This window comes from Ascaphus truei, chromosome 17, assembly GCF_040206685.1.
Source record: "Ascaphus truei isolate aAscTru1 chromosome 17, aAscTru1.hap1, whole genome shotgun sequence".
Lineage (NCBI taxonomy): Eukaryota > Metazoa > Chordata > Amphibia > Anura > Ascaphidae > Ascaphus > Ascaphus truei.
Genome location: NC_134499.1, coordinates 34789633 through 34809753, shown reverse-complemented (window position 1 = coordinate 34809753; position 20121 = coordinate 34789633). Strand labels below are relative to the sequence as shown.

At 38.7% G+C, this 20121-nt stretch overlaps 1 protein-coding gene across 6 annotated transcripts in view; it reads left to right on the top strand.

Annotated features, from left to right (window-relative positions):
• The window catches only part of PTPRG (protein tyrosine phosphatase receptor type G), a 386148-nt gene that overhangs the window by 270256 nt on the left and 95771 nt on the right, over positions 1-20121 (top strand). For all 6 annotated transcript variants that reach the window (XM_075574780.1, XM_075574781.1, XM_075574782.1 and 3 more), the window contains 2 exons: positions 4922-4988; positions 18503-18660. In XM_075574780.1, the coding sequence (XP_075430895.1) occupies positions 4922-4988; positions 18503-18660 (225 nt within the window). The remainder of the gene's footprint in view (positions 1-4921; positions 4989-18502; positions 18661-20121) is intronic.

Below are 20121 nucleotides of genomic sequence, written 5' to 3'. Positions count from 1 at the left end.
ACCTCCAGATCAAAGCAAGTTTGCTAAGGGACTTATCCACGTTAGAATATATTATCTATAGTGAGGCGCCGAAGCGTATTTTGTATAAGATTCAGCGTGAGTTATCTCTATACAGAAGATATAACACCTACACTTGAAGCCGGCACTCTGACATAGGGAGGAGATTAGATAAGGATGAGTGGCAGGACATTTGGGTAGAATTACGTAGGACCTCGGTTTCTGCCTCACCAACGGCAACAAACTATCAAATCTTTCATAGAACATATACGTGACTCCTGTGAAACTAGCCCATATGCAACCTGGCCAGAAAAACGTTTGCTGGAAGCTGCCTGCTCCGGAGCTCGCGCGCCCCCCCCCCCCCCTACCTTGTAGCTGCGTCAAATGACGTCAGGTCACGTAACCCGTGGTGTCATTTGACGCTGGTGATGTCAAGTCACATGACCCCGCACAGTCATTTGATGCTGCGTTGCCATGGAGACGCGTCACAGCATCTGAATCTGGGGAAGTTTCATTGTTGCAGAGGCCTCACGCGATCCCCCGGCATTTAATTTAAATGCTGTGAGGAAGAGCGCGGGACGTCGGCAACTGCCCGGACACATCTCCCGCCGGTTTGCGCACAGCTGGCTTTAGCGATACAGGTATCCCCAGAACTACAAAAACCTTAATTAGACATATCTATACCGCCAAAAATCCATTGGCTAGAATGTGGAGCAGGCGCTCCCTTCCATCTCAGGAGGAGTGGGGGGGACAGAGCGGCATTATTTAGAATAACAGAGGAGCTGATGTATTCTCAAGTATCAATTACCAAAGTACATCAAAACCTGGGCTGAGTACGATAGAGGGGTGTAGTGATCGTTTTTGGAACTGATACATTGGGTCATAAATGCCACGATCCGTCCTACACTGAATAACGTGAAGCTTAGACTAGGGTGGGTGAGATTATAAGATAATTGCACATTACAATATTATTTATCCGTAACCCTGTAAAGTGCATCGAACTGTTTTGAATGTTGACCGCTCTGATCTCTTTACTTTTATATTGAATCTCTATGTTGAGAACTGCTATATACAAAGTGTGTGTGTGTGTGTGTTAGCACTGCTAAGTAGATGTGGGCCTACATGTATAATGTTTCTCTAGAGATGACACCTTACAAAATGACAACGCACAGCAGAATCCGGGAACAAGAGTTGTATAAATTGTAAATAGACATGTTGGCCAAGTGAGGAGAGCTTGAAAACCTTGGGATAAAAATTCTAAATGGATATAGACAATATGGTGATTATAAAAGAGAATCTCCGTGCCACTAGGTAACCTAACTACAGTACAGAAGACTGGTTAAAAAAAGCAGTGTTAACGAAATGAGTAAAACATAATTATAATAAGCTATCCCCATAATAAGATATATTAATAATAATAATGGATATAATAAGATATCCCTGCTGCCTCACTGAAGGACCTCCACATATTTCAATGTAGTAAGTGAGTAATATGTGCATGTACGTTTAGCACGTGTAAAGGTAGAAAACACACTGCTTATATTAAGAGACAGAAAGCAGAGGTAATTAAAACGCCATGAGATGGCTATGAAAAACGCTTGTATAAAGATAAATGTTTGGTAGGGATGGGGTACTTTTAAAGTGATTATAATTGAGTCATCTTTGATCAAAAAGGATGATGGAAAATAATGCTGCTGTTGCAGACTTCTTGTAAAGGCCAATTAGCAATGTGATCTGTTTGTGTCACATCCCAAATAAGCAGTTTTGCTAAGTATAATAAATACAATTAGCCAAGTTGTACATTAAAGCTGCAATGGTGTGTGTGTGTGTGTGTGTGTGTGTGTGTGTGTGTGTGTGTGTGTGTGTGTGTGTGTGTGTGTGTGTGTGTGTGTGTGTGTGTATACATATAGTATTTCCCCAAATTTACCTTAATCAATGATTTATTTAGGTTGAAGTAGCTGTATTGCCAAATACTAGAGTTACAAAAACAAAATATCTTTCTTTTAAGTCATGCCAAAAAAAACCTGTCCCCAGTCTGCCGCACTGTGAAGGGGCTCTGCTGCTTGTTCTGCCGCACTGTGCCGGGGCTTTGCCGCTTGTTCTGCCGCACTGTGCCGGGGCTCTGCTGCTTGTTCTGCCGCACTGTGCCGGGGCTCTGCTGCTTGTTCTGCCGCACTGTGCCGGGACTTTGCCGCTTGTTCTGCCGCACTGTGCCGGGGCTCTGCTGCTTGTTCTGCCGCACTGTGCCGGGGCTTTGCCGCTTGTTCTGCCGCACTGTGCCGGGGCTCTGCTGCTTGTTCTGCCGCACTGTGCTGGGGCTTTGCCGCTTGTTCTGCCGCACTGTGCCGGGGCTCTGCTGCTTGTTTTGCCGCACTGTGCCGGGGCTCTGCTGCTTGTTCTGCCGCACTGTGCTGGGGCTCTGCTGTTTGTTCTGCCGCACTGTGCCGGGGCTTTGCCGCTTGTTCTGCAAAGGGGCCAGATCAAAAAACATTTAGGCGTAGAAGGGCCACAAACGTAATGTTGTTTTAAATACGTTGAAAGACTTACAAATGATTACATTTCAACATTTTCCCAACATTTATAGCATAATATTTTCAGTAGCATAACTTAGCCGGTTAGTGCAGTTTTGCACTGAAACTCACTTAAAGCTGCAGTTCAGTCAATATCCTGCATGTGTTTTTTTTTTAATAAATCAGTTCTGTAGTAAGAAAAAATACTTTTAGCATTTTCTGTTTTAAAAAAAAACACTTTGAAAGACCAATTTTCTAGTATTCTATTTTAACAGCCATTTGCTAAGGCACTGCCCCTTCATGTCCTGTCACAAGCCCTGGCACACGCCTTAGTCAGCCCTGCCCTCCCTCTAGCACATGTCAGTGCAGGAGTGCTCATGAATATTCATGAGCTTCCACTGACTGACAGAAGCAAATAAAAACACATGCCAGCTCTAATTATGTCACCAAATTTCGCCTATCAATACATGGAGAACGAATTGACTGGCAGCTATACAGTTCTTTAGGTAATTAGAGATTGCACACATGAAACTATTGAAGTAAAAAAATAAATTTAAAAAAAAAAGACTGAACTGCAGCTTTAATGTAACTAGTATGAAATTAAGAGTAGGGCCACATTAATGCCGTTTATGGGCCCGGCACTGCGCCAATATATGCTTTGGAAATATTTCACACTGCTGATTTATTACTCCTAAAGGCTGCGAGTTTTGATCAATGAATATGGTTTTTTTTTTTTTACTCTTGTGCTAATCAATATAAAGACCATTTTTTCCCATTGAAACAACATACATTAGAAGGTACAGTATCCAATGTGCGTGTCAAGTGGCATTTCCTTCAGACCTGTAGTGACATTCCCGTGAGCTTCCCCAAGCGATTAAAATAGTTTGAAAACATTTCAGGCATGGCTGATAATACCAGAATGGGAGCTCAACAAGTCAGGATGATTCGGCTGTATTTCCCTTCAAGTCATTGAAGCTGACATGATCTTCAATAGCCTCTAGCGCACACCGCTCTCCATGAAGCATATTATTATTATTTTTTTAAATCCACAGAACTTGCCAATATCTATTTGTTTTGATAGCTACATTTCCTGTGAACTGTAACATTTAGGGCTCTGATTCACAGAGTTCAGTTATTTTCACTGCCTAATATACTGTAGATGCCAACTTTTATTGTATAGCTCAACCCCCTTATAACGCTGTGCTTGGGGTCCAAAGAATCACATCGCGCTATAAGCAGATCGCGTTAGAAATAATGTACAATCTATGCATTGTACAATAAGGTATTTAAGACGCCAATAATCGTGTTTTAAAGTATTCATAAATACAAAAATTGGGAGCCACGCTTACATCGCATTATAAGCGGATTCGCGTTGTAACGGATCATGTTATAACGGGGTTGAGCTGTACAGTATATGATAACCTCGTAGTTTGGTTCCTTGGTCTTCCTACTGCATTGTAGTTGGGATCTTGTTACCCTGGCTGCTAATAACTTTACGTTCCTTTAGTTTTATACTTGGCTACTCTGACACTTTGGGGGGTTTTCCTATAGTAAAAGCTTTTTCCCAAGAACTTGGCTGCCCCTCTGTGCTGATAATTTAATAATCGGTGATTTTAGAGGGAAAAGAAAATATTTTGTAAACGGAGAAACAGAATGACGATTTCTAGCTGGAAAGTGAGTGTTTGGCATTATTTTCAGATGCAATGTATCCAGTTGTCGAAGTGGCTTAAAAACAAGCAATTGTATTGTGCCACATTTAAAATCCATGTATAGTAAATATTCGGGCAAGGGCGTTTGGAATGTTTTTAAAAAAAATCTAAGCAAGATTTCTGCTGGAACAGTAAGAAGGGGTGGGACTTTAAAAAGAAATGGTCTTTAAAAGCAAATAAAAATTGTGAGATTGCAAATAGTGTGAAAATAAAAAGTAACAGTACTCTGACCCCTACTATTGTCACACACCAATTATTACGTCAATGACGGCATCAAATACTCCCCGAATCCTTCAGCATTGGCCGTTGCATAAAGTCTGGGGCTAATTGCAAAGAGATGGTCAGATGCTTAGAACCGACTCGCCTGGCGTGAGCATCATATTAAAATGCAGTAACCAAGACACAGAATATTAGATATGTGAAGATAAATTTATAACTGATAATATCTTCACTCGTCAGCGGTGTTTTAATGGAATATCTTTATATTAGTGCTACAGTGTTATTTCATTTACTTTTTTTTTTTTTACATTTAGATTGATTCTTGAATTGCTAAAATATATACTGAATCATTTTGGAACCATTGTGCATAAGAAGGTAGAATTTAGAAAATTGAACCTATATAAATACCGTTAGTGCTGTTCCATTTGATGGCAGAATTTATGCAACTCGTTAACTTTTTATTTATTTATTTATTTTTGCTTACAGGTCAGTCATAGAAACAACCCAGCATTGGATCCCATTATTCATGGGCTGAAGGGCGTTGTCCATCATGGTAAGTAAGCCACTTAAATATCCCTTCTCAAGAAAACCGTAATTGGCTACAAAGGATAACGTCACCCCTTTAAATTCCACATTTAGATGTACATTCTTTATCTGCTCATGTTTGAGGGCACTAAAGCCATTATTTTATTAGTAAGGATCAAACCCATTTTTTACCTGAAAATGGATTTGTGCTAACAGTAAGCAATTTGTTTCTTTTCCGTCACTGCTCTGCAATGCATAAGTTATAAATCATTACAAGTTACAATATATCATCCGTATTAGTACAACAGCGTAATGCTGATATTTCTCTGTGCTATTTATCTTCTGTATGTTCTGAAAATTTTCCTCTTAGAATATTTTGTTCCTTCATAAATTATGTGTCTCCATGTTGTGGTGGTAATAATAAATCATAAGACTGTCCATTTGTGAAAATCATTTCAAGTTTGCAGCACATTATGGGACTTTGCTAGTAACCTCTCAACAAAAATGAGTGGTGGGGTAGGAGGGGTTTGTGGAAAATTCTACTCCAGTATTGCCCAAATATAAAAAAGGAAGTTTATATATACTGTAATACCTGTTTTCAAATATATATGTATGTATGTACCGTGTTAGCCGAGCGTAATAATAAAAAACGAATAGACGATACCGTTCTGTGGCTAAAAAAATGCTTTTATTTGTGCGAGCTTTCGAGATACACTGATCTCTTCTTCCGCATGGTGTTACAATGAATAAAGCAAGATAGGGTTTTACTTAAAAATAGTGCATACACACACACACACACATATATATGTGCAGAATGCTATTTATAACTTAAGGTGTAAAATGGCCCCTGTATGTTAGTATATATATATATATATATATATATATATATATATATATATATATATATATATATATATATATATAACAAAAAAGTGTGGCGCCAAAAAATAAAAATATAATAGTGATATAATAAATTAAATATGACTATAGTTAATGAATAAAAAGTTGTGTAAAGTGAATGATGTATGAAAGGGTTAATATCTCAATTACACTAATGTGACCTAGTGCATATTGATACAACACAACCAATAAAAGTGTACAAAACAGTGCATGAACGTGCTCAAAAAAGAGAAAAAGAAAGACACAAAAATCAAAAAACTCCAACCAGTCCTTCCATAATTAGTCCATGATGATAGGATGTCTGATGTTGAAAGGGGTCTTTAGGCTGCTCTCACACAGGGTAAACCAACTCCACAGATATCTACAGACAAAAAAAGAGAGAGAGCGCACGCCCCATAGCATAATACTGCATAAAATTTATTAAAACAAGGAAGGGGATGGGAAATGGGGGGGGGTAGGAATCGCACTCACAGGATGCAAATGGTTAAAAGGCAATTTGTGATTATATCACCACCATCCGGTTCTGGATACTGCAACACGTCTCCGTGGACTCCTTCAGGGCTGCCAGACACGATCACCAGGGACCAGATGTTAAAGGCTCCGTTCGCTGTCTGTATAGAGTCCAAAACTCCAGCTCACACTTCCAATGGCCGCCGATCGTATTCCCGCGCTTGGTATAGGCTGCTGCGCGTGCGCGGCGTCGTCGTGATGACGTAATCGCGCTCTCAGTACCCTAACGCGTTTCGTCACCTGACCGGTAACTTTCTCAAACTTTGAGAAAGTTACCGGTCAGGTGACGAAACGCGTTAGGGTACTGAGAGCGCGATTACGTCATCACGACGCCGCCGCGCACGCGCAGCAGCCTATACCAAGCGCGGGAATACGATCGGCGGCCATTGGAAGTGTGAGCTGGAGTTTTGGACTCTATACAGACAGCGAACGGAGCCTTTAACATCTGGTCCCTGGTGATCGTGTCTGGCAGCCCTGAAGGAGTCCACGGAGACGTGTTGCAGTATCCAGAACCGGATGGTGGTGATATAATCACAAATTGCCTTTTAACCATTTGCATCCTGTGAGTGCGATTCCTACCCCCCCCCCATTTCCCATCCCCTTCCTTGTTTTAATAAATTTTATGCAGTATTATGCTATGGGGCGTGCGCTCTCTCTCTTTTTTTGTCTATATATATATATATATATATATATATATATATATATATATATATATATATATATATATATATATATATATATATATATATATATATATATAATGTGTGTGTGTGTATACACACACATACACACACACACACACACACACACATATATATATACACTAACATTCAGGGGCCATTTTACACTTTAAGTTATAAATAGCATTCTGCACAGGTTTCTTGCTTTATCCATTTTAACACCGCCGGAAGAAGAGATCAGTGTATCTCGAAAGCTCGCACAAATAAAAGCATTTACTTAGTCACAGAACGGTATTGTCTATTCGTTTTTGAAATATGCACACACACGTATGTATATATATGTGTGTGTATATGTATATACAGTGTGTGTGTATATGTATATGTGTGTACCCACCTCATTGACATGTAATATTTAAGAATATGTACATATATTTTTTTTTTAACATGTGGTTAATATGAGATCTTGTATAAAAGACAGTGTTTATGTTTTAGATTTAATTTAAAAAAAATTGTATGGGCTAATTTTTGGTGGGTTACCTGTGATGGACAAACTATATATAATTCAACTTGAATATGGTTTGGTTTGTTAGCAGTTAAAGAAGCTTTAAGACAGGAGAATATACTAAGTGAATTACATCAAGAATTTATTTTGGACTATGCATCGCTGTATCTCTTCTGAACCACAATTACAGTATTTTTTGTTTTTAGATGACTATTTTTTTTTTCTAACAGATTTGCGTTGATGAGAAGATGTATTTATTTGGAATGAAACCCCATTTTCGGATAATATTGTCTTTTTACGAGCGTTTTATAGATGATATTGTCCTGATCTGTGAGGTCATAATTTGAATGCCTTTTAAAAATATTTTCACAATGAGTTGAATCTTGTATTTACTGCTAAAAGGGATGAGTTTTGGTTTCCTTAATCAGCACTTTGACGTAGATGAAGAGAATTATATAGTGACTAAAAACTTTCTACATAGAGATGTAAATAGTTCTATTGACACCACAAGTAAACACCACAAAAAGTTGCTAAAAAAATATACCATACGAGCTTCAATGGAATAGCAGTGAAGAGAAGGATTACCTCGAGCAATCCAGAGAACTAAAAATTAAATTTGTTGAAAAGAGGTTTTAATATAAATATAATTAATGCTGCTTTTGAAAGGTTTAGTATATTACATGGGATACATCTTTTGGAATTTTAAAGCGAAAAAAAGAATGATAAAATAGAATCTGAAAATAACATTTGCAATCCTTTTATCACTCATTTTAATAAGGCATTCAAAGAGATTCAGAAAGTGTTTAGAGATAAATGGTAATGTTAATGAATGATCCAGTTTTAAATGGACATCTACCTAAGAGACCACAGATAATGTATCGTAAATCAAAAAAATCTAAATTATTGTACAGCTCAACCCCCTTATAACGCTTTGCTTGGGTTCCAAAGAATCACATTGCGTTATAAGCGGATCGCGTTAGAAATAATGTACAATTGTATGCAATGTACAATAAAGTATTTAAGATACAAATAATCGTGTTGTAAAGTATTTATAAATCCGAAAATTTGGAGCCACGCTTGCATCGCGTAATAAGCGGATTCGCGTTGTAACGGATCGTGTTATAACAGGGTTTAGCTGTATTTCTGTGGGACACCACATCACAAAAGCTTTTTCTTACAGCATCACTTTAAGAACTGTCCAATAATTTGAATTGGGGGTGAGGGGAGAGGAATAAACAGTGAATACTTCCGTCAACAACGATTTCAGGCAACAAAGTTATTTTTGATACGAGTCCCAGAAGACCTCCAGCAACAAATCAGAGGACTCACCAAAGCAAATAAGAAGGGACTCCAGATATATCTCAGCAATCCGAGTGATCATTAAATGTCATCCCTGCAAAGATTGAAATAAATGTATAGAAGTTGCAAACTAGGTGTACCTAGAACAGCAAGTATCAGTAGTTGGGAACCTTACAAATACAATCAGTAGGAAAATGAAGGTATGTTGGAGAACATTTGAAAGAAACAAGACAATATTTCAAGGGAACCTTCCGCCGTGCCTTAAGAAGTGTTTGACCAACGTATTCTGACTGTACTTGCATATGGATGTAAAACATGGACTCAAGAAATAGGGAAAAATGTATGCTAGGTATTATACGCAGACAAAGGAAAAAGAATGAATGGGTTTCGGTGGCTAAAAAGTCGAACATCATCATCACTTGGGTAAAGCTATTAAAATGGCAGTGAGCTGTACTTAGTCATTGAACAAAGATGGTAATTGACTGGATTCCAAAGCATATCAAGACCAAGGTGACAACAAAAAGTTTGTTGGAGCAACGTAGAGAAGAGAGATTTGCAACCTCGGTACCTTGGTGACCATTGGTCAGGCCTTTAACCAATAGTGGATCAACTATGTGCTGCATGAAGTAAACTAGATTTTTGTTTGCAGGGTGTGATCTAGCCCTGAGGATCATAAGTGTCTTCTTAATATATAAATAGTCATCACTGTGTTGTTCACATCAGTAGCTATTCTCTGGAATTTGAAAATGAAGTTGATGCTTGTATAATTTTCATGTTTTGCAAAGGGTGGTCAGTGTAGCGGGTCAAAAGATATATATTCAAACCTCTTTTCAATGTAACTAGCTTCCATAGAAAGATTCAATCACCCTTAAAGTAAGGGCTTACTTATTTGTATCTTGCATTGCATCGGGAACACTGAATTCAAACGTTTCCTGGAAAAGCACTTATTTACCACGGAATATAAAAAAAAAACAAAAAAACATCCTGCTTATGACCAAAGGGAACCAAGTCTTGGAGTAAATTCTATATATTTTGAAGTGGCCGTTATGGACATTTCAGAAGAACATCCCCAATGATGCCCATGGGTATTTGAGGCAGAAAATGCGATGAGGCCGTATCAGAATATATAGAATTTATGACATGTTTAAATTTATGAGCAATATCATGTATTCTTAGAAGTCTGCATACTCTACAAATGTCAATAATTCCTGCAAGTTTTTTTTTTTATTTCATTTTTTTTAACATGGTAAATTGTATTGTTTTTATAATTGCGCAGTACATAATTACATGTCATTACCCAGAATCCCTGGCTGCAGTGGAAACACTGTATGCTAAGAGATAATGGGGAAATGCAGCGCTGCAGAGTTGTCTGAGATGTGAATGTGCTCACAAGTGATATTTGTATTTGCTGCACACGGTACATCAGAAGGTAACTGCAGAAATGATGACGGGCTATAAAAAAAAAATAGTACAGTACATTTTGTCTGTTTCTATGGTAAGCGTCTTCGCACTTCATGTATAGAATAGTCTGCAACCCTAAGTAAACTCTGCAGGTTTTGGCAAAAACTATTTTTTTTTCTCTTGACTGAAAATCTAAAACCAGTTGACACGTTTGAATTAAAACAAATAGCAGTTAGGATTAATTGTTCTAGTTTCTGAGTCATTTAATGTTCCAGCTGTGAACAGCAATAAATCTACAGGAAGTGAAAAATAGGTTTGTGATGCTTACAAGAGAAACGTCTGTTCCAATAATATGCCCTAGGCATAGAATGGAGAAATCACTACTTTACTAGCTATAAACTGCATACATAGATCAGTATAAATACAAATATACATAATTATAATATATAGTATGTGTAAATATTTTTTCATGGACTTAAGACCCTAGTACTATGTACTCTTAAGACCACCTTTAAGGTTATGATTCCATGGTAACTAAGTGCTTTGGAAGGTTTTTGCATTTTCATCTAATTTCTTTATGATAAAGATATTTGTGATACATTCTTTGTTGCTTTGTATAAATGAATAATGGTACCATTATTAACCAAAGGGATAAGTTGGTATCAGATGAGAATAGAATTAGACAGAGCCCGGTGGGGGGGGAAAAAAGACTTCTTCATTTATCACACAACAAATACAGCTGAACCCCGTTATAACGAGGTGCTCGGGGTCCACATAATGAGACAGCGTTACAACCGGGATCGCGAAATGGCCGCCGCACGAGGACTTGCCGGCATCTGCAGATCTCTCCTCTCCCTGCTTCATGAGACTGCATCCACATGCGCGGCGCACATCTCCAAGGTTTTTTTTTTTTCATTTTATTTTTTTATTATAACATTCAATGCTTTATTTCTAATGGACACACATCCATACACCTTCCCCTACAATAATAATTTTACCATACCATGCAGGAATCGAACCCATGACACTTCATACACTAGTAGCAATTCTCTAGCTGGTACACCATAGGATTGGTGTGATGTCATTGACTCTATAAACAAACTTAACTTAACTTCTACTGTACAGTACTGAAAGGCTGTAAGCGTTCCATCACACAAAAGTAGTTTCACAGGAATTTGAATAGGGCTCTTACGTGCGACTTTTCTTAGTATTGATTTCAGATCTACAGTACGCGTCTGTACATTTTTGTTACGGAGTAATTTAGTGTCTAAATTGGCTTTATTTGTTTAAACCCCACATACACCACAGCTAATATTGCCCTACATAAAAAATAATCCAGGAATATGTACTATTCTAGGAGGTAGAGAGAGAACCACTCTTGCCCCCAACTGCTTGCAGTTTGATGTAGTAATTAATATATTTATCATGTAACATTGCAGTTTATGCAATGATTTGGCAGGCTTAGTGAGTCCTGGTATCCAAACGCTTACTTATCACACATTAGTGAAATTTGGTACCCGGTTTCCAGCCAAGTGCCAACCTTTTTGACTCCAGACTGGATGCCCTGTTTCACCTCCTGGTTCCTTGTTTCGTGGTGCTATGCCTTTAAAAAGATGTGCTTGAAGATTTCATTTTGATTCTTTCTCTTGTATTTTTCTTTAGTAGTTCGTAATATATTCTACCGAGGCTTTAAGTTTGATTTCTGTGGGAATATGCTTGGTTTGGATCACCTTGGGATGACCTGTAGTGCAGCAGAGATCAAAGGAATAACTACAAATAGCTTACATTTGGAGACAGAAGTTTGCTTTTGTGTTTGGCTATTGAAGGAGAAAAGAAGTGGATCAAGATATAACACCAGAGGGTCTGGATGTTTTGGGAACTATCCTTTGTGTTGCACAAGTCTATTTATGGGAGCTTAAAAACATACACACAATTTACTCTGGTTTTTTGGGTTGAGGGTTGGTAAATTCACAAAGTATTTGATGGAAACCAGGGAAATTTGCGTATTTGACAAAACAAATATTGCTTTGCAAGATGTAACCTAACAAAATGATTGAGCTTGTGAGATGGAGTACTTGACGCACGGTTGTAATTCAGTAGACCATATTACAATGTAAGAGTGGTATGCTAATCTGTCACATTTTAATTACTCATAATGTAATTTTAAGTAGAAATAGAGACTTTTTCTGCTAAAATGTATATTATATTGCACAAGCATTGCATGCCCTGCTGGTAACAAAAGTGTTCAATGAAACTTTGTTGGTGTTCTGTAGGTTTGCTTATTGTTTTACCCACGTGAGTTTGGCTCAATCCATGATAAATCTTAATTCATCTGGATAGAAAAGCTCTGTGGTTGTTTTTTATTGAAGGGAAGAGCGGAAACGATGATTAGAAATTAGGAAGCTCCCAGTGCGTTTAGCTTCCCATACTTTTTTTTTCCTTTCCAAATGGTGATTAAACATCACATTTACACCAGTGTTATTAAACCAGGGTTCCTAGGAACACAGGTTTCCCGGGCATTCCTAAAGTGTGCCCTGCAATTTTCAGATCAATTGAAAATTGTACCAAATACAGAAGAATATACAATGCATCTCATCCCAGAGTTGCTATTTGATAGGGTTGGGGTTCAATACAATGCATCTGATCTCATACATGCTATTAGAGAGGTTTGGGGTTCCTTACAATGCATCTGATCTCAGACACACTATTAGAGAGGGTTGGGGTTCAATACAATGCATCTGATCTCATACATGCTATTAGAGAGGTTTGGGGTTCCTTACAATGCATCTGATCTGAGACACACTATTAGAGAGGGTTGGGGTTCCCCAGAATTTCACAATATAATTGTAGAGCTCCTTAACCAAAAAAGGTTGGAAATCACTGCATTACAAACTCGTTTTAAAAATGGCAGATGGAAATAGTTTTGCTTTACTAAAAGAAAAAAGTGGATAGTATTTAATTTAATTTTGATGGTAACATTTGGAAGGTGCCTTTAAACATGAGTGCTTAATCTTGTCACATGCTTACTGATTTCCCTGTTTAAAGCAAAACGTAATGTGCATCTTTGAGAAACTATTCATTGCTGCCATGACTCTGAATGACAACTTAAGCACCATTGCTCTATAATTACAGTACCCATGTTTAAATGTTATCTTTATTCATAGTAAACATTGTCATGGCAAGGCTAAACTTTGTAATCATATGAAATTAAATCAAGTTGGCGTACTATAGATATGTAGTCTGATTAGTATATATTATGGCAGATCTGTTGTGATGATTTAAGTTGTTCCATTGCTTTGGGGTAGATACAGATTGCTAAAATGGAAAATGAACAGGTGAACTCTTAGACAATCCAAGCGGCACTTTAAAAAAAAAATCCTTTTTTTGTTTTAATATATGCCGCTTTTGATTACCTTTATTGAAACCAATTACCTAAGCTGCAGGTCGATTCGTTCTCCCGTGATCGATCAGCAAAGATCCTGCTTCCCAGGGTTCACTAAATGGCTGACTTTCAGTTTCAATCACAGTCTGTATAACTCTGTAGATATAATGTATTCTTATATTGCTAATGTAACCCCTCTATTTCCTAACCCCCATACCTGTTGCTGAGATGGGGGGCCCGAGTCCTTATCTCTGGATGATATGTCACATGTGGAGTGAGGTCAGACAACGGGAGACAACTACAATGGCATTTGTAATATAACCGCGTTTTTATATAATTATAGATACTTGGGAACCTTGTGATCCTTAAAGGATCACTACATTCGTATTACAGCACAGCAACATAACATTCCTTATAGAACCTGCGCGGCTGTGTGTCCTTGTCGTTGAGGATGCGGCCAATCCTGGGTATCTAGGCCTATGTGATGGTGCCGTCCCCATTGGAGCTTGTGAATGCAACCGGGTGTAGCCGCCTGTACTTCGCAGAGTGCTTCATTACCACTTTTATCTGCGACCGGTGAGGGTCCCCTCCTGCGATCGCTACTTCGTGTGGCTTCCCGGCGTTGAACTGCTGGGCCTCTCTGTATGATATACTTCTACTTGGAAAGAGTTGTGATTTCTTGGATGCAGGAAAGGAGTGTTGCTAGACTAGAAGTAGAATAGAGCAGGGGAGCACAAACGTTTCCCCCCCCCCCCCTCTGTCTTGGAGCCGCGTCAAATGACGCTACAGGGTCATGTCACGTGACCCAAATGACGCCGAGTTGCCATGGCGGCGTGTCACAGAGCCAACTGAATCCCTGCAAGTTAGGAGTTGCTGAGGCCTCGTGATTTATTTATTTATTTATTTATAAAATATTTTACCAGGAAGTAATACATTGAGAGTTACCTCTCGTTTTCAAGTATGTCCTGGGCACAGAGTAAAACAAATAATACATGGTTACAAGTACAGTTACATAAATGAACAAGGTATACATTATATACAAGACATTGCGTGCACAGTTAAAGAAAATATATATTATGAGCGTATGAAACAGTTACAGACCAGATTAAAGTGTGAGACAGCCTTAGATTTGAAAGAACTTAAGCTGGTGGTGGATATGAGAGTCTCTGGTAGGTTGTTCCAGTTTTGGGGTGCACCGAAGGAGAAGGAGGAACGTCCGGATACTTTGTTGAGCCTTGGGACCATGAATAGTCTTTTGGAGTCTGATCTCAGGTGATAGGTGCTGCATGTGGTAGGGGTGAGGAGCTAGTTCAGGTAGCTGGGTAGCTTGCCCAGAAAGTATTTGAGGGTGAGACAGGAAAGGTGAACTTTGCGCCTAGACTCTAGTGATGACCAATCTAGTTCTTTGAGCATTTCGCAGTGATGTGTGTTGTAGTTGCATTGGAGAACAAAACGACAAATTGAATTGTAGAGGGTGTCAAGTTTGCTAAGGTGGGTTTGAGGAGCCGAGCCATATACTATGTCTCCATAGTCAATAATTGGCATTAGCATCTGCTGTGCAATACGCTTTCTGACCAGGAGACTTAGGGAGGATTTGTTCCTGTAAAGTACCCCTAGTTTGGCATAGGCCTTGGTTGTCAGGGTATCAATGTGCATCCCGAATGTTAAGTGGGAGTCAAACCATAAGCCCAGGTATTTAAAACTAGTGACAGGTGTTAGGGTGGTGTTAGCGTTGGTTCTAATCAGGAGCTCAGTCACTGGCATTTAATTTAAATGCCTTGGGGAAGAGCGTGGGACCTCTGTAACCACTGTGCCCCCCTAGAAAAATCTCCTGCCCCCCCCCAATTTGCGCACCCCTGGAATAGAGGGCTAGAGATGTCTGGGTATGTACTGGAAAGATAACACAATAATTGGCTGATTTACAAAGAAAAAAGTAGAGACAATGCTTTGAGAATAATATTGGTTACTGCTAGGCTGTGCTTATAGTACCGGAGACAGCGACAGCTACGAGGCGTCGCTTCAAAACAAATGTATTGAAGCTTCCTGCTTCCTCTAACCTCTTCTTTTGGCCTTGACCAATTGACTGCAGCAAGCACCCAAAAGGACAGCCACTACCATGACCTGGTTTTCACTTAAAACATTTCTCTCTGATTTCTCAATTTCCTCCTTTTACTCTCTGCCTTACTGTATCCTCCTCTCTTTATCTACATGCCCCTCTTTCTCTCTCTCTCGATCTTGCCTTTCTAACCCCAGATCCTGGCTAATCTGCCACACACGCATGCTCCATTGCTGCACTCGCTCCTCAGAACTTTGACTCTCTACTCAGACACCATCTGTTACCTATTTTTCTTCCTCCATTTCTCCTCATGTCTTTGACTATTTCAAGACAAAGGTGGATTCTGTTCAGCAAAGCATCCACCCTGTAATCTCCTCACATTCTACACCTCTTCCTAACTCTCCTCCTGCCTTCTGTGACTCTCTTTCCTTTGTCACAGAGGAATCTCCTTCTTCCTCTACCACTTTTCCACTTGACCCCATTCCATCCCATCTCCTCAAACCTCTTGCTCCTATTCTTATCCCTACTGTACACTCGCACATATTTTCAACTCCCTCCCTCTACTCTGCTACTTTTCCCACCTCCTTCAAGCATGCAACAGTCATACCTATAATTCAAAAACAGCCAGCATGACCCAACTGGTATCTCTAACTATTGCCCTGTCTCCCTCCTGCCTTTTGCCTCTAAACTCCTTGAACCTTCTCGCTTGCTCCTTTTCTCACCACCAACCAACCGTATTCTCTCCTCATATAGTCTACAATCTGGTTTCTGCACTACTCATTTCACTGAAACAGGCCTCACTAAAATAATGAAGACCTCCATGGTACCAAAGACAAAGGCCATTCCACTCTTCTCATACTACTCAACCTCTGTGCAGCCTTTGATACTCTTCTCCTTTACATTCTCCAAACCAACCCTCTCCACACAGAGCTCTGTCCTGGATTTTCTCAGTGAGATTTTTGTTAAAAAAAATAGTATTAACAGTCTGGGGAAAGGTGGATATTTTGTTGGCTGCTATATATTTTTTTGTCACCATGAGAAATGTACGCATGCGGTTACTGATGCGTTTTCAACGGGGCATCTAGTAATTACTCTGATTTTTTTAATTCAAAGCTCTGCCCTGAAAATGTTGCAAACATGTTACAAATATCTACAAATTGTATGTCATTCCCAGCATAACGACAATATTAGAAATACCATCATGTTTTGGTTTTACATATTAATCTCACGTTTACTCACCGCAGTACTGGAAGGAATATTTGCAGCGCAAGTCTATGGCCGATCCCATTGTCAAATAAAGAGTTAATGTGCAATAATTACTTAATACTAATAACACCTGTTTGTGCTTCTTGGTGTTCTGAAGTTTCTACTCCTAGCTCCCAGCATAAAATAAAACCTTCAACTAACTTCATACGGTTTGAAATAGACTTGCAGAATGTGAAAACAATATATCTTATTGTCAGAAAATTATGGTCCTAGATAATGCAGTTTGCATTAAAAAATAAAAAAAAAAGGCAACTCCTTGTCTGACTAATCCTCTTTAAAACGAAGCACAGAATGAAATGAAATGTAGACTGCTTAATACAGTGTGTGTTTAATATGAAAATCATCCATTATTCATATGTGGAATTTGAATAACTGGGAATTTAGCATTCCTGTTCCTCATCTTTTACTTTGATGAACAATTAATTATTAAAAAAAAATACTGTCGGCATATGGTACAAAGATGTTTTTTTTTTTTTTTTTTTTAACATATCTGCTTGAACGCCTAGTTCACTAGCTCTGTTATCTGTCCTTATGCTGGTGCAATGCAGTATCTAAGGTTTTGTACATTGGACACAGCTGTCCATTTTCTCTGAGTGCAGTGGAATTACAATTCTGTGCATCAAAGTTTTTTTTTGTTTTTTTTAAAGCATATTCATGACCTAGCTGCACTTTCCTCCAACTGTAATTGAAATTGGACTATATGAAGCTTGTTAAAAGTCGAGAAAGGAATCTCAACAATGTTGTTCTACAGTAGGCATCATCTAATCACTCGTGCTGACCCCTGATCACTGCCATATACTGTATGCACTGTTGTACCAGCTACCTCTGTGTTTGCAGAGTAGTGGTGTACACACACTATCAACATTCCAGGCATCGTTTCTTTGCAGGGACGGAACTGGAATAAAGATGTACACTTTTCCTTATCTGTGTGTATTTCATAGTGTGAACTTTCTCCCCTTTTTTCCCTCTACTTTTTTTTTGTTTTTTTTTGTTCTGTTACAGTGTTGGGCTATTTACACAATGTGGCTTTTTAAATGCCTTTGATACCTTTTAAATACCTTGGTTATTTTTTTTATGCCGTACATTTTTATGTATATTTCACAATAAACACAACTGATGTTTAATATAAATATGAATGCAAATTACACCCGCTCTGAAATAAAAGGGTGCTACCCAAGGATTAATGCTTCCTAGGAAGCTATGGAACACCGACAGATAATGGAGAAGAGAAAATCCTTTTGAATGGGTGCACTCCTACATAGATCCCTTTAGTGTGTATTAGCACTTGTCTCTCTTCTCTTTTTTCCCCATTATCTGATGTTGAATATGTTGGAGCAGTAGGGCTGTGTGGTGATCATCTTAGTGTGTGTGTGTGTGTGTGTGTGTGTGTGTGTGTGTGTGTGTGTGTGTGTGTGTGTGTGTGTGTGTGTGTGTGTGTGTGTGTGTGTGTGTGCGCAAATACTGTATATATGTATAAAGAGATATATACTTTTGAAGGAGTATGAACCTAATTGGAATTTCACTGGCCACTCTTTTTATTCTACAGAGAAGGAGACTTTCCTGGACCCATTTGTTCTGAAGGATCTGCTGCCAGCTTCGCTTGGGAGTTTTTATCGATATACAGGCTCCCTGACAACTCCTCCTTGCAGTGAGATTGTGGAATGGGTCGTTTTTAGCAAACCTGTTCCAATTTCTTATCATCAGGTACGTTACAAGGGACAATAAAGCACAGTCTCCGCCATATGAATATTGGCTTTTATCAGACACTATGGGTAAGATCCGGCATTAACTCCCGTTCAAGTCAATAGGAGTTGATACAGGATCGGGTGCACTAAACCGTCCCGGTGCTTTATGACGCTGCTCCTATGGAACTTATTCGAAAAAGTGCGGTTACGTGCATTTTGCGTTACTGCATTGAAGAACCCATTGACTTCAATGCTCTTTAAACCATTTATAGGATTGATTTGACTATTGATGTTTATTATGTATTTGCTGTTTGGAAACCACCAAGGAATCAGCCCACACTCAAAATGGGTTGCTTAAAAATTCTACTAGTTTTGTATTAAAAGACCCTGCTGAACCATTCAAACATCGTTATCTTAAACTCTGGTTTCCCCTCATTGCATTGGAGGATATATTTATATATACATATATTTTTTTTATCATCTTTAGTACATTTTACAAAGCGTAGAATATGAAATAAAAGGATGTTTCTATTGTTTGCTTATACAGAAAAGCACGTGCAGAATAATTAATTCTGAAATGTACTGAACTTTATTTACTGCTGCCTCTGCAGGTACTTTAATACAGTAACATCCACATGACAAGTGACTAATGAAGCAATTCTGTCTTCGTATCAGTTAATTTACCTGCAGGCTTGATTTCTTGGGACTCCATTAAAAGGCAACATGTTCACATTACCTATATAGCCACTTTAGTTAAAGTGCTTATTTTCTTACTTGGAAGCTCCATACCGTATATTTCTGTTGTCAGGGCAGTTAGTGTTAGTACAGGCAGAGGATAAGATGGCAAAGATGATAGAAATGAAGCAAGGTACAATATTGCCAATAGAGACCTTGAACTTTGGTTGTGTGTGATAGGGAAATTACAACTCATTTGGATATAGATTCAGGCGTCTATTCAGTCAAATCTAGCCATACAGTATATTGTGCTTTACATTGTGACAAAAATCTCTGGTGAGCTTTATTAAACTGTAGTGCCAGTAGGATAATGAGTGACCAGTTCCTTAAGCTATTTAAATGAAACTCCTTGTTGAATTTTGTATTCATGCCTTACACATTTACAGTACCTTGAGGATATGAGTAACTGGCTCTTAGAGACGGAGGAACCTACATTTAGTTTTTCTTTACATTTAGACCAGGTTATGAGCCCAGCACCAGCATCTATCATTCTGCAGAATAATCATCAATAAATCACCTCTCATAAACCAGATTCTGGGGTTTTCTGTGAACTCGGATTAGTTATAAAGCAAGTAGTTACTTTATAGCAATGAGGACAGTGTGAACTTTTTTTTTTTTTTGGAATGGGATTCTGTGGTTTGAGAAGTCAGCAGAAAATAGTTTGTGGGCAGTCAAGTTTCCGGTGTGACCGCTTTCTTGGCAGTCATACGTCCTTCCATTTGTCACTATAAGCCACACTTAAAAC